The 12,976-nt window shown below is 37.4% G+C and overlaps 5 protein-coding genes across 5 annotated transcripts; 2 read left to right on the top strand and 3 right to left on the bottom strand.

Moving 5' to 3' along the window:
• Nucleotides 1-305: 305 nt before the first annotated feature.
• LOC138141537 (membrane protein BRI3-like) lies at nucleotides 306-1,736 on the bottom strand. The gene is made up of 2 exons (XM_069062274.1): nucleotides 1,535-1,736; nucleotides 306-1,471 (listed from the first exon to the last, which is right to left on the bottom strand). Exons 1-2 carry the CDS (start codon nucleotides 1,581-1,583, stop codon nucleotides 1,185-1,187), a joined length of 336 nt encoding a protein of 111 aa, XP_068918375.1. The 5' UTR covers nucleotides 1,584-1,736; the 3' UTR covers nucleotides 306-1,184.
• Nucleotides 1,737-1,850: 114 nt separating this feature from the next.
• Nucleotides 1,851-4,450, bottom strand: Dnai2 (dynein, axonemal, intermediate chain 2). The gene is made up of 7 exons (XM_069062241.1): nucleotides 4,051-4,450; nucleotides 3,791-4,004; nucleotides 3,475-3,736; nucleotides 3,155-3,416; nucleotides 2,711-3,097; nucleotides 2,422-2,659; nucleotides 1,851-2,371 (listed from the first exon to the last, which is right to left on the bottom strand). The coding sequence occupies exons 1-7, from the start codon at nucleotides 4,179-4,181 to the stop codon at nucleotides 1,964-1,966; spliced, it is 1,902 nt and encodes a 633-aa protein (XP_068918342.1). The 5' UTR covers nucleotides 4,182-4,450; the 3' UTR covers nucleotides 1,851-1,963.
• A 137-nt stretch (nucleotides 4,451-4,587) lies between these two features.
• Nucleotides 4,588-6,115, top strand: Arpc1 (Actin-related protein 2/3 complex, subunit 1A). Its single transcript, XM_069062259.1, has 3 exons — nucleotides 4,588-4,740; nucleotides 4,797-4,869; nucleotides 4,920-6,115. Exons 2-3 carry the CDS (start codon nucleotides 4,797-4,799, stop codon nucleotides 5,972-5,974), a joined length of 1,128 nt encoding a protein of 375 aa, XP_068918360.1. The 5' UTR covers nucleotides 4,588-4,740; the 3' UTR covers nucleotides 5,975-6,115.
• LOC138141528 (caspase-1-like) lies at nucleotides 4,610-10,501 on the bottom strand. The gene is made up of 4 exons (XM_069062262.1): nucleotides 10,195-10,501; nucleotides 9,934-10,127; nucleotides 9,759-9,882; nucleotides 4,610-9,704 (listed from the first exon to the last, which is right to left on the bottom strand). Exons 1-4 carry the CDS (start codon nucleotides 10,478-10,480, stop codon nucleotides 9,301-9,303), a joined length of 1,008 nt encoding a protein of 335 aa, XP_068918363.1. The 5' UTR covers nucleotides 10,481-10,501; the 3' UTR covers nucleotides 4,610-9,300.
• Dph1 (diphthamide biosynthesis 1) lies at nucleotides 6,160-7,615 on the top strand. The gene is made up of 2 exons (XM_069062257.1): nucleotides 6,160-6,308; nucleotides 6,361-7,615. Exon 2 carries the CDS (start codon nucleotides 6,361-6,363, stop codon nucleotides 7,573-7,575), a length of 1,215 nt encoding a protein of 404 aa, XP_068918358.1. The 5' UTR covers nucleotides 6,160-6,308; the 3' UTR covers nucleotides 7,576-7,615.
• Nucleotides 10,502-12,976: the final 2,475 nt, after the last annotated feature.

Below are 12,976 nucleotides of genomic sequence, written 5' to 3' on the forward strand. Positions count from 1 at the left end.
CGAATATCAAGTGTGTAGTACATCATATCGAATTTATATACATAAATAAACGACTTTGAGTTGTGTTGGATTTTAAAAATTAATTTGTGACAATAAATCAACCGTTGACCAAAGACATCACCCCATTCATCATCGCTTGACGCGTTTTTCGATATCAATCAATATTCAATGTGCGAACATCCCAATCACGCTACATATTTCAGTTATGTCATTAACTCTGTCCAATGCAGTACACAAGTTGGGTTTTACTCGCCAACGATTTTGTCTCAGTTGCGAAACGGGTTTAAGTATAAGAAAACAATACATTTCTGTAAAATGAAATGTACAATTTTATTAATCATATTCATTCGGCAACAAAACAATAAAATATAACATGTATCATTACAACATCTACATTATCTATATTTAACGAGTATATATATCACGTTGAATGACAAACAAATATAGATTAAGAAAAACAGAAAATGTTTGAATACATCAAAACATGTTCCACACGTAAGTTTTGTCAGACCCTGTTTACCGAAACTTTTTATGACACATTTCTTTGTTTACGTTTCACAATATTCATGTTTGAAATAAAAACTGAAAACTCCCAAAATACGACCTATCACGTATAAAGAAACATTCAAGTTTTACCTGCGAGTTTAGATGTCAATGATTTTATGTACACATTATTTGGCATGAAAAAGGTTTTCTTTATTAGAATATTTGATTTGTTATGTATGTACTTATATACACATTGTTTACAAAAATCTTACAATGTTTTTTAAAATTGTTATAAATAAAATATACAGGTAGATGCCTTTTTTCATTTCAAATAAAATATTTCATCAATTTGAGCTCTTGATGCAATGTAAACAAGAATATCTTCTAATACTTCCAGAAAAATAAAATTTGGTGCTCCTAAAATTTATTATATTGACAGCCAAGTCACATTTCTGTGAATCCCCCTTGTAAATTTTGTACTCCAGGAAATTTTTGATAAACCAATCTATGTAATTATATAACCCAATAACCTTCAGAAACAAATTTTGCCAGATCATTTCATAATTGTTGGTTAATTCCACCCAACGCTCAATTATAAATCAAACTTTAATCTAAATATGATAAATTCTTTTGATAAAGATTTTTAAAACATCTCAACCATAACTGTATAAAATGTGTAAAATAGAGATACATTATTATTAACCGAATCGAGCACCACAATTCCCGCAACGCTTTTCCTTCAGAAGAAGACAGCACAATATACCTGCTGGGAATAACAAAATCGCGCACAACAGACCTAAACATGTAAAATCATCTTCTAAAACGCCGATGCGACAGGCCGGACAAGCCCCCACAATAATAACTTCCGTTTCTGGCACTATAATGGTGGTTTGAGCTGTGGCCCCATAAGACGGGGGACATGCTGCGTACTGGTGAATTACGGGGGTGGCAGGTTGGTAGTTATAGTGGCACTGCTGATGCACTCCTATGCACAAGCAACGTCATTTACAGTCAGCGACGTAAATTCGATAATTAATTCGGACATTACCTGGATATGGGGCAGAAGCCGAATATGGGGGCGGAGGATCTTTATTCATGTCTCGGTCTTTTTACGAACAAAAGCGACTAATTTTGGCACAAATTATCAATTTTTATCGAAACACAAAACATAAATAATAAAGTACACCCGAGTTTAAAATATCTACAAGAGATAAGGATAAGTTATTACAATTACTCACAATCCTCACAATCACTAAACAACCTTGACGTTTGAGTTGACGTTTGTTGCCAACTGTCGAGGCCTCAAACAAAAATATTTGTGCGGGAAATTCGAAACGTTCAAGGAAAAATGACAACAGCGAAGATACGTAAATCTAAAATTTCTGTATATTTTGGTGCATCTAATATTGTTTAAAAAATATAAATGAAAGTGTTAAAATATGAAAATTTCAATCTCTTTCCTACACATTACAGCAATTCATTTCTTTTTCTTTTCGCCTTTACCTTTACCTTTCCCCTTTCCTTTGCCCTTCTTCTTCTTTTTCTTTTTCGTCTCGTCCTTGCCGGAACCCGGTGAAGGTTCAGTAGTGTCTGGACTTTCTTCCGTGTCGGTCGCCTGTTCGTCATCGGTTTCGAGATGTTCCATCTCGTCTTCGGGTACTTCAGGAAGCGGTTCAGCAGTTTGTTCCCTGATGCACGCGTAGAAGTCATTTTCAGCCTGAACAACATTATTGTCATAAAACAGGTCCTCTGGTTCCTCAGGTTTCTCTTCTTCTTCGCCCTCCACCACTGCGACATTCAAGTGGCTTCTAGCCTTCTGCTTCAATCTGATTTCTCTGTTGCGGGCCTCCAGTATCTTTTCGCGCTTGCTTTCTCGCTCGAACATCTACAACTTTGATTGTAATCTACGTTAGGACAATTTGACGTTGTCGTTACCGCAGTCAACAACATCTTATCGTTCTTGTTGGACATGGACAAGTTCTCGCTGAACTCGACCAAGTAAGTTGTTCCTTTCTGATTGCCGACAGCCACTAATCGACCCATGTCGTGGGTTCTGAGACATCGCAAAGCGTCGTCGCAGACTTTCACTCCCAAGCACGCTTGCTTTTGCTGCTGCAACACATCCCAAACGTCCAAAATCCCGTCGCTTCTTGTCGTGAAAAATACCGACAATCTGTGAATTGTGCCGATTACAAAAACTTAAACGCTTTCAAATGAGGCCAACCTTGTAGGGCTCCATGCACCGTCCGTCAAGAGAGCCTTGTGAAAGCTCGTCCACATGATGGAGCTTTCGCGGCAATCTTCCGACCAAATCCTCGCCGTCCAGTCGCCTATTGTCAAGAAATTCTTCAGAAAAGCAGGATTTCGCTGCAAGGCTAAGACGGGACCGTAGTGTGCTGAAAATTTAAACATCATCTTTTCTTGCGGAGTCTTTCCTTTTCTGTTGCACGAGATGACCTTTCCTTGTTCGGTGCCGACCATAAATCGTGTGGGAATGGTCGATTCGTACTCCAAACAAGAAGCACCCAGAGCGTTCGCCATAGTTTGGTCATCTTTAGAAATGTCCAAAATTAAAGTTTCGGTTGGTTCTGACAGCTTCCTGGTGTCCCACCTGTATTACGAAAACAATAAAAAAATCTAGACAGTAAGAGATGACTACAACAGTTACCATTTCACTTGGCCATCAGTCGACGAGCCAAAGAACTCGGTACCAGATTTAGAATTGATCCACAAGACATTGTGCACCGGGTCGCGATAACTATTCTCGATAACGCTGAGTTCCACAGGGTCGGAACCCTTTCTGGTGTCCCAAACGGCGACTTGGCCGTTGAACATTCCGCTAACCAAGGAGTTGGGATCTTTCTGGTTGTACTCCAGGCAAACAATTGGATGTTCCGGACGCAGTACGTGCAGAGGAAGATTGGGATTTTCTGGAATTACAAATTTGACGTCAGGAATTGTTCGCGAGGTCTTTGTAATGACATGTACCGACTTCCCAAATGTACGAATGGTTGGTCTGGTTGGGCACGACCGCCTGGAAGCTCAGATTGCAGTGAGAGACGGCGAGCTTCGTCTGATTATCTGGCGACCAAGAGATGTGCGTTACCGGTCTGGTTGGGGTGCTTTGGTCTTGATAAACGTTCACGGTTCTTGCAGAACTGCGTTCGACGAGCGGTGTGGGCTCCACGTCAGAGAAATATTGTTGATAAATGTTTATGGCGTTATTTTGTAAGATGCAGTTTTCCATGTTCTGTTAATTTGATTGCGATTATCATATCGACCCGATTATTACGATTAAACCTACACGGCAAAGTTGCATGACTGTGTGATGAAAACCTTCGTCTTTTTCGACCTTGCGTCTGTATCTTTTTGTTTGTTCTTCGTCTGCTGTGTTGACATCTTTGGGCCATCCACCCTCTATGTGGTTCATGGTGGCGTTGGCATATTCTGCCCTTGTAGTGTTCAAATAGTGTTCGGCTTGTATAGGTGCACATAATGTTGTGCGATTTACTGGATCTCTAAAAAATTGACTAAACTACTTTGAAACTGGAATGGCGCCCGTACCTCATGATATAATTACGAAGTAGTCTCTTGTTCGAGGGAAAATTATCCAATAACTCGGGTCCTTTATCAGAAAACATGCATTGTTTTCCGAATTCGCTTCTCTTCTTTTGATATACGTAATTTATATCCATTTTAAAAAAATATATTTGACAGTATAAAATCAAAAAGCAGAAAGCTCTCTCTTCACTCGATTGTTATATTAAATCAATGTTACTATGGATATTACTGTAGCCTTTGTGTTGAAACTTCAAATTAGAAATTATTGTTTCATTACGATTTTGTTCCGAAACAAAGTTTTTAATTTTAAATTTGATTTCAGTTTTCCCCCGATCCTCCAAAACAGAAACAGCTTCATTTTCATTCCATTTAGTACATACAACTCTGAAAATTTACTATTTTACTTGGACTTTATTTAATAATTTAAAAATTATTGTTTTTATAACAATTTAACGATTATAAAAAAAGCACACTTTGTTTATATTTCGTTTTACCGCCAAGCTGTTAAAACAGTTTTAAAACTAAAATCCCCAGATAAGGAACTGTCAAAAAAAGTGACAAATTTTAAATTTGTCATCGCCACACCCGGTGAAAATTTTCGGGTTTTCCGATCACTTGAAGATTGGTTGAGAACTGTTTTTGTGTAAAATTCGCGTAGACTGACCAGAGTCCGCGAATTTTTAATTAATCAAGGTGAGAAAATTATATGATAACTTTACAATAGCACCTCGAAATGTTTGACTTGACAGATGACTGAACAACATAGATTTGGAAATGTAGTGAGCCCCATCACTTGCCACGCCTGGAACAAGGACAGAACCCGTGCGTACGTGAATCCACAAAAACCAAATCACCAATTTTGAGACTTTCAGAAATCGCGTTGTCGCCTAACAATCATGAGGTGCACATTTACCAAAGAACTGGATCAGATTGGAAACTGATCGACGTTTTGAACCAGCACGACCTCCGCGTCATGGGAATAGATTGGGGCCCGAACACTAACCGCATCGTCACCTGCGCTGCTGACCGAAACGCGTACGTGTGGACACCTGACAAGGATAAGAAGTGGAAGCCGACTTTGGTCCTGTTACGAATCAATCGCGCCGCCACTTGCGTAAAATGGTCCCCGGATGAAAATAAATTCGCTGTCGGTTCCGGAGCGCGTCTGATTTCTGTTTGCTACTTTGAATCGGAAAATGACTGGTGGGTGTCAAAACACATTAAAAAACCCATTCGTTCCACTGTCACAACTCTTGACTGGCACCCAAACAATGTCTTACTGGTTGCTGGATCTACTGATTTTAAAGTGAGAATTTTCTCAGCCTACATAAAAGATATCGAGAAAACTCCAGAGCCAACTCCTTGGGGGTCTAAAATGCCTTTGGGACACTTGTTAGCGGAATTTGCCAATTCTAATTCAGGTGGGGGATGGGTTCAGAGCGTCAGTTTTTCACCTGATGGCAATAAAGCCTGTTGGGTGGCTCATGACTCCACGATCAATGTAGCTGATGCTACCAGAGGAAATGCAGTTTTTAAACTTCGAACTGAATTTTTGCCATTTTTAAGTTGCACGTGGATCACTAATAAATCAGTGGTGGCAGCAGGTCACAGCTGTATCCCAGTGCTTTACAGCTTGAATGATAATGGTCAGTTGGCTTTTGCAGCCAAGCTAGACACTTCACAAAAGAAGGAACTTGGAGGGCTAACTGCAATGAGAATGTTTCATTCTTTGGATAAACAAGCCAGAAGTGAAACATCTGATACTAATCTTGATTCTATTCATCAAAATGCCATCACATGTGTCTGCATATATGCTGGTACCAAGAATAACACAAAAAAGATCAGTACTTCAGGCTTGGATGGTCAGCTTGTCATTTGGGATTTAAACTCGATAGAAAAGGCAATCCAAGGGCTAAAAATTGTTTAAACTAAAAGTAAACCCAGAACTTCAAGAGTAGTATCAGTCTGTGCTGTCAAATGTATTTTATTCTTTTTTTTTAATTGATACTGATCTTTAAAAAGAAATATTTTTAATGTTTGAATTTGAAAATAAAATGATTTCTTTTAACTTTGCGTTATTTAAATAATATTTTTAAAATGTATTCCAGTGACTAGGAATTTATTCTTATCAGTTTGGCTAACCTGGCAATTGACTAGTCACAGATTTCTACCTAACCTCAAATTAGAAATGTTTATTATTTATTAAAAAGTAAGAGAAGTGTCCATGATTCATGTTATTTTAACCTACAAATAGAAACAAGGTAAATGTATTGTTCAATATTTAATAACTAACTCTAGAAATTGTCGTTTAAGATGTCGGAAGAAGCTGCCGTGGTTGTGAGGGCAAAGCCCGCAAGAAAGGTTTTCAAAGCAAAGAAAATAACGAAAATTCCAGATTCCATTCTAGAAGACCCCAAACTAAAAGTCGCTGTCGAAGCTTTGCCCAAAAACTACAATTTTGAGATACCGAAAACGATATGGCGAATAAAAGAACTCCAAGCCCAAACAGTTGCCTTACAAATGCCAGAAGGTCTTCTTCTCTTCGCGACGACTATTGCCGACATCATCAAAGAATTCACTGGAGCAGATTCAGTAATTATGGGGGATGTAACGTATGGTGCTTGCTGTATTGATGATCTAACAGCAAAAGCCTTGGGGGTCGAGTTATTAGTACATTATGGTCATAGTTGTTTAATACCTATTGACCAAACAAGCGGCATAAAAGTTTTGTACATATTTGTGGACATCAAAATTGATCCGCTCCATTTTATAGACACCATAAAATTAAATTTTCCGACTACTACTAAAATCGGTCTAGTCAGTACAATTCAGTTTATAACTACGTTACAAGGTGTCTCAAGTAAACTTAAAGAGATAGGCTATGATGTTTCGATACCACAATTCAAGCCTCTATCTCCCGGCGAGATTTTGGGTTGCACCGCCCCAGTGTTGAGGTGCGTGGACGTGATAATTTATTTGGGCGACGGTAGGTTTCACTTGGAGGCCGCGATGATCGCGAATCCGAAATTGCAAGCTTATCGTTACGATCCTTACGACAAAAAATTCACAAGAGAGTATTACGATCACGCCTTGATGGATAAAAATAGAATGCAAAGCATCGCCGACGCTAAACAGGCGAAATCGGTGGGCGTGATCATGGGCACTTTGGGTAGACAAGGCAGCTCCAAGGTTGTGGAGCATTTGAAGAGTCGCCTGGATCAGATCGGTAAAAACGCGGTGATCATTTTACTTTCGGAGATTTTCCCCAAGAAGTTGGATTTGTTCAGAGGTCTGGATGCGTTCGTGCAAGTCGCGTGTCCCAGGCTGTCGATTGACTGGGGACTCGCGTTCTCCAAGCCGTTTTTGACTCCTTACGAGATGGCAGTCGCAATGGGGGACGCCGACTGGCACAAAGAGGGCTCCAGTTATCCAATGGATTTCTACGCTAACGCTAGTTTGGGGCCCTGGACTCCCAATCATAAACCCGACGTAGATAGGTTCGATAAGTGTTGTGGCAAATGTCCTTAGATTTTTACTTTCAAACTGACCAATAAATATTCAAGTCCAATTTTTAGTTGTCTATTTTTTTAATCACGTTTTACCCCAAAACTGGTTTCGTTTATGACAGATAGGTACAATAATTGCGAAAACGTGTACATACATGGTTTTTTTTATTGCATTATTGTTGGCGTTAGAGAAAATAAAAGTCCGAACAAACATAAATCTAAAAGTGGACATGTAACAACAGGCTATTGTGCAACATATCTTCTTCATTAAATAACTATTTAGCAAGTCACAATGACTCAAATAACTCCGCTGCGGCTTCTACGTTAAGTAATGAAACAAAAATACAAAGACAAAATCGGACCGCTTCCGGTATAAATTTTCCATTTAGAAAACTGCGCCCCATAAATCTCTAAACCCCGAATATATCGCCCCCTTTATCTCCTAATTGCTCACCATTTCTGGGTGAGCTATAGGTTTCGTTTTGGACCCATCGATCCGATCAAATCATCAAACAGACTGTTCCTTCTTGAACGCAGCTTGTTTAATGCACCACCGATTTTGCCTAACTAGACTCCTTTTACGTTACGCTCGCATTTTTATTGCGCCGTGAAATATTAAAATTATTTGGGTGCTTTGATGTGATGTATTCCGGGAACAAGGCCCTCACATACAGGACCAAAACAGAAACAGCAGTAGGCTAATGTGACACATCAAGCACGATGTATAAACAAGCTCGTAAAATAAACCCCATCCAGTGCCGCGTATCAGCCAACAAATCTGGTGTTGGGAAGGAACGCGAGCACGGCGGCACGGTTGCGACTTTCGTATTTGTATCATAATTGAACAATTGTTTTTCAATTCGTCTTACGTAAAGATACCTCTTTTGCAAACATTTTGATTGTCAATATTGTCGATGGAAAGTGCTCATTAAAATTCCAAAATACAGTTGGGAGATGTATGAGCAAACAGAGAATCCATCGTGTTTACTTAATTTATTAGGTAAACGTGAAATGCGTACCTGAATAATAAATGTTAATTTAACGATATTGCAATCACGTGTTGGGTAGTTTATGAACTGTGATTTTGCATCAAAATAGGATCACATTACAAAATGTGATAACAGAAAACATAATTATTTATCAAATATGTAATTACATCTGGTCGTTCCTTACCATTTTACATTATTTTATTCTACAAAAACAAAAAAAGGTATATTCTATGAAAAACACATTTTATGACTATTGCCACGCAACATTTCTGCAGGAGTTTGAACTTCAGCGAGTTTTAGTTACGGCGAAAATTCCTTCCTTAAATGTTACAGTTTTTAATTTAATCTCAGTGTTTGCAGAATATTAATTTTAAAGTAACTAATAAATGAGTCAGGACTTAGGAAAAGAAATATCAAAGGTAGAGAATGTTCAAGGAAAAAGAACAGTTTCGTAACGTTTTAATACAAAATGATCTAATTTACGCTACCTGTAAATCTGTTTGGAATTTTTTACTAATAATAAAAGTAAAGAAACAAAATTTCCAGGCTTTTAAATAAAAATGTAATGTCGAGGAACTTGATACGGGTTTCAACTACATATTTTAAATTAAATGTTAGCGCTGTACAGCTGAATTAAAAATACAAAGTGTCTCTAAAATAACGTACAGTCACGAGCAATAAATTTTAGTCCTCAATGTTATTTCAAAATTTGGTTAGATTGTCACAAATTAAATCATTTTCCCTGCCTGATTAAGTGGTTATGCCCATGCCAACAAAGTGTCAAAAAAAAGAAAGAAAAAAAGACGGACAATGCCAATGACATATAACATACGAGTATGACGATCCTCACTCTTCTTTTTAAAACTGAAATTCAGAAACTTATTCTTTTGTTGAAGCTCCTGAATTTTCTCAATATCCAGTTTAATGTTCGTCAATCTTTCTTCGAGCTTGTCATGATTTTCTATTATCGACAAGTAGTGCTGCCTTTCGTTGTTCGGAGTGAGATAAAATTTTCTGGTTAAGGTGGATATGACCAGAGGTACAGACATTTTACAATCGTAAAAACAACTGACCAAGTCTATGATGTCGTACTTTTTGCTGTACTCATTAATATTGTTACAAAGTTGTTTTATAAAATACCTGTTGGCTACGTCCGATATCTCTGTAACCATTATTACTTACTTAGACCTACCCACGATCTAATGAAGAACCTCACCGTCAACTTTGTGGCAGATGATCAACATGTCTGCCTCGGCCGGAAAATCGTACACCTTTTCAAAGACTACGCTGCGATGTCCCATTGCGTCCACTTGAGGACCACCTTTCGGCCGTTGTGATGTCTAATAGTTAAAAATAGTGTGGATAGTATTTTTTTATTCTAAAAAACTTACGGAAAAAATGTAAATCTTCGGTTTGCCTTTTAACTCGGGGCAGTTATTGGCTGAAAATATATTCCAAATAAATTTAATTTCCACATGTCCATTGTCGGAATCATCTTCGTTTGTCATAAAAATGGTCCCGTCTTTCTCGAAAAATCCGATAAAAAACAGTATCAAGGCACTCTTGTTGGCTGCCTCCTTTCGTACTAAAGACAAACAAAAGAAATATTATCAAATCGAAGACAAAATCACTTCCACGTCAGCGACACTCACTCGAACCTAAATCTTTGAAAAATTCCTCTCTTTTGTCTAGATAATGAAGATTCTTTTCGACACTTATTGTATTATTTATGGCCGCGACAGTGTTCATCAAATCTTCGGCAGGTTTACTATCGTCATCAGTTCTGAATATATGTATCAGTACACTGTCGCTTGTGGAATGTTCATATTCGTCAGGGATCAGTTCTGGGGACGGTTTAAAATCGATTTGTTCTTCATCGTCGGAAGACTTTCTCCTTATGGGGGACTCCGAATATGTACCTGATCTGTCGGTAGTCATCTCAAACGCACGGATCAAACACTAAATTCGACGAGCTTTTTTATTTTATAAATTTGACACCGTGACGATTTGGAAACTATTACGATAAGGCTGCATCACCGATATTTCAATCAATTTGAGCAGAGATTAAGATAAATAAAAAAATACGCGCCTATGATCAAGGACACAATAATAGTTATTTATGTGACGAGCTTAGTAAATTAATCTTTACGGGCGCTGGCACTTGTTGGACGAGTGACGTAAGGAACGAGTCGCCATAAGCCAGTAAGCCCAGTAAAGCTTAATTGTTAAGCGAGTTGCATACAAACTTTTATTTCCACCTTCAGCCTTTAAATTTCGTTTTTTAATTGTTATTTATGTTTATAAAAATTTTGTAATGAAAGGCGGTGGGGCAATTGTACCTACGTCGTCATGGTGTAGAGATAAACAACAAAAATACTGTCAGAAGTTTTGTGAAACTTGTTGCAAAAAGAAAGAAAAGAAAGAATGGCTTTAATGCCCGATGAAGACTTTCAAGGCGATTTTCTTGAAATGCAAGAAAATAACCACGGAATTAACAACGCTGCAAGTGCGGTTCTCTACTGATTCGATCCCAGGAGCGATATGAAAATGACTTTCGAAACGGATCAAAATGCATTATTGCAACAATTGATTGTTAAATTTGTTTGGTTTGTAATAAACTTTAAAAAAAAATCATTTAATTAGTTTTGATTATTTATTTTTTGATGAGCCTTGTAAAGTCTTTACAGGTCTCTTCTACGTGCCTGTTAAATATTACAGGGCTCTGCCTGTAATTACCCATTTACTTAGTTACCACAAATGACTATAAAGTGTCATTTACTTAGAAGGTGGAAATAATAGTAGTTTATTTGACGAGTTTCACTCGCGTTTTAAAATGGCCCACGCGTGCCAAAAAAGGCCCAATTTACACACGAACGAGTTGAATACGTTTTTTTGTTCGACGAGCTCCTTAAAGGCTCCAATTCGCTTAAAACCTTTAAAATTAGCTTGACGTTTCGTTTTGACAAGTTGTGACATTTATCAAAATCCGTTCACATAGGAGAAAATTCTCAAATTCTGACACTGTCGAGCAAAAAAAATAATTTCAGCGTACGAGTAAGTAAGTCTATGTAGTTTCGTACAGTACAAATACTCGATCACAGGATCACAGGACCTTGGAGTTTGTATGTCTCTCCTTGAGGCCTAATTTACCACAACATTTTCATTTTCTTTTTTTTTTACATTACACCCTGTAGACAATTGTCAAAAAATGTTTAATTAACTTCATTCTCTAATATGAGATTTAGATTAGGTGGAAATTTTTCAAAAAATAAAAATGACAAATGAGTTTCGGACTGATAAGATAAACGCATCAGAAAAATGCAAAACCTGATCAATAGATGAGCCTTATTGAAACAAATCGGTGCTCCTTTAGGGTCCCATTTATTTAACATACAAATTGTTGGGAATTTTTCGAGCACACAATAGTTATTTACGAACCGAGTGCGAGAAGACATTTTTCGCACATTAGCGCATTATTTGAAGCACAAGCGAAGACTTCATTTGCGCGAATGTGCCGAATACGTCTTCGCGCATCGAGGCTTGTACAATATTTTTTGAAAGGAACATTAGCATTTTAAAATTACCTACATATTTCCAATAGTTTCCAACGCAATAAAATTATAGAGGCGCAAATTCCACAGAACTCTTGATATACGTTTTTTTAGAGGCACTTTGTATAAAGCAGGTAATAATAAATTGTTAATTTTTTTAATATGAATATGATTGTTTTATTTTAAAAACAATTATCAAAGAGTCTTTTATTAAACAATAAATGAAGAAAGTCTATCCAGAAAGTACTAAATTTTAAAAATGTAATGTAAAAATGTAAAGCAGCGAATTCCTTGTAACAGTTACAAATGGTGAATTTCTCGCTAAGCGATATATGTTTTTTCTTTTCACAATCAATTTCTGGCGGCATATTTAGTTGGACTTAGGGCCAGTTTATAGAAAAGAATTCAAGATTTAAATTGGTTCGATCACGTGTTCAGTTAATCACATTTGATTACGATTAACTTAAGGTACGTTTTGTTGGTACATAACCGGAATCGGTTTATGATGGAACGACCGTTTTATTGGTGCACAAAACCGACTCCGACGAAACTTTTCATTCCGTTAAACTACATAGAATGGTCGGTTTGAATGTTAGAAAGTGGGGATTTTATGACAAAACTGTCAAAAATTTTAAGCCGTTTTGTTGGTGGGATGCATTCCGTTCAATCTGGATGACCCAACAAAACGCACCTTTAATTTCGCTTCTGTAAACTGGCCCTTAATCTCTCAATTCATAGTAACCAACCTTAGCCATCCAAAATTACTTCGAAAAATTCTAGTTACAAATAACATGAAAAACGTTATTTCCCTAAAAGTTCGAATTCTAGGGAGTAACTTATGGTATTTTTGACACGATTATAGATAGATATTACAATCTTACAT

The sequence above is a fragment of the Tenebrio molitor genome, chromosome 1, assembly GCF_963966145.1.
Source record: "Tenebrio molitor chromosome 1, icTenMoli1.1, whole genome shotgun sequence".
Classification (NCBI taxonomy): domain Eukaryota; kingdom Metazoa; phylum Arthropoda; class Insecta; order Coleoptera; family Tenebrionidae; genus Tenebrio; species Tenebrio molitor.

Bases quoted from the DNA above. Each gene is read 5' to 3' on its own strand.
- LOC138141537 (XM_069062274.1), bottom strand. From the start codon at position 1,583: ATGAATAAAGATCCTCCGCCCCCATATTCGGCTTCTGCCCCATATCCA. The intron at 1,472-1,534 runs GTAATGTCCGAA...GCTTGTGCATAG, and splicing joins GGCTTCTGCCCCATATCCAG to GAGTGCATCAGCAGTGCCAC.
- Dnai2 (XM_069062241.1), bottom strand. From the start codon at position 4,181: ATGGATATAAATTACGTATATCAAAAGAAGAGAAGCGAATTCGGAAAA. The intron at 2,660-2,710 runs GTTGGCCTCATT...CACAATTCACAG, and splicing joins GGTGCATGGAGCCCTACAAG to ATTGTCGGTATTTTTCACGA. The intron at 2,372-2,421 runs GTAACGACAACG...TCAAAGTTGTAG, and splicing joins ATAAGATGTTGTTGACTGCG to ATGTTCGAGCGAGAAAGCAA.
- Arpc1 (XM_069062259.1), top strand. From the start codon at position 4,797: ATGACTGAACAACATAGATTTGGAAATGTAGTGAGCCCCATCACTTGC. The intron at 4,870-4,919 runs GTGCGTACGTGA...TGAGACTTTCAG, and splicing joins CTGGAACAAGGACAGAACCC to AAATCGCGTTGTCGCCTAAC.
- Dph1 (XM_069062257.1), top strand. From the start codon at position 6,361: ATGTCGGAAGAAGCTGCCGTGGTTGTGAGGGCAAAGCCCGCAAGAAAG.
- LOC138141528 (XM_069062262.1), bottom strand. From the start codon at position 10,480: ATGACTACCGACAGATCAGGTACATATTCGGAGTCCCCCATAAGGAGA. The intron at 10,128-10,194 runs GTGAGTGTCGCT...GTTTGTCTTTAG, and splicing joins TTTCAAAGATTTAGGTTCGA to TACGAAAGGAGGCAGCCAAC. The intron at 9,705-9,758 runs GTGAGGTTCTTC...TAATGGTTACAG, and splicing joins CATCTGCCACAAAGTTGACG to AGATATCGGACGTAGCCAAC.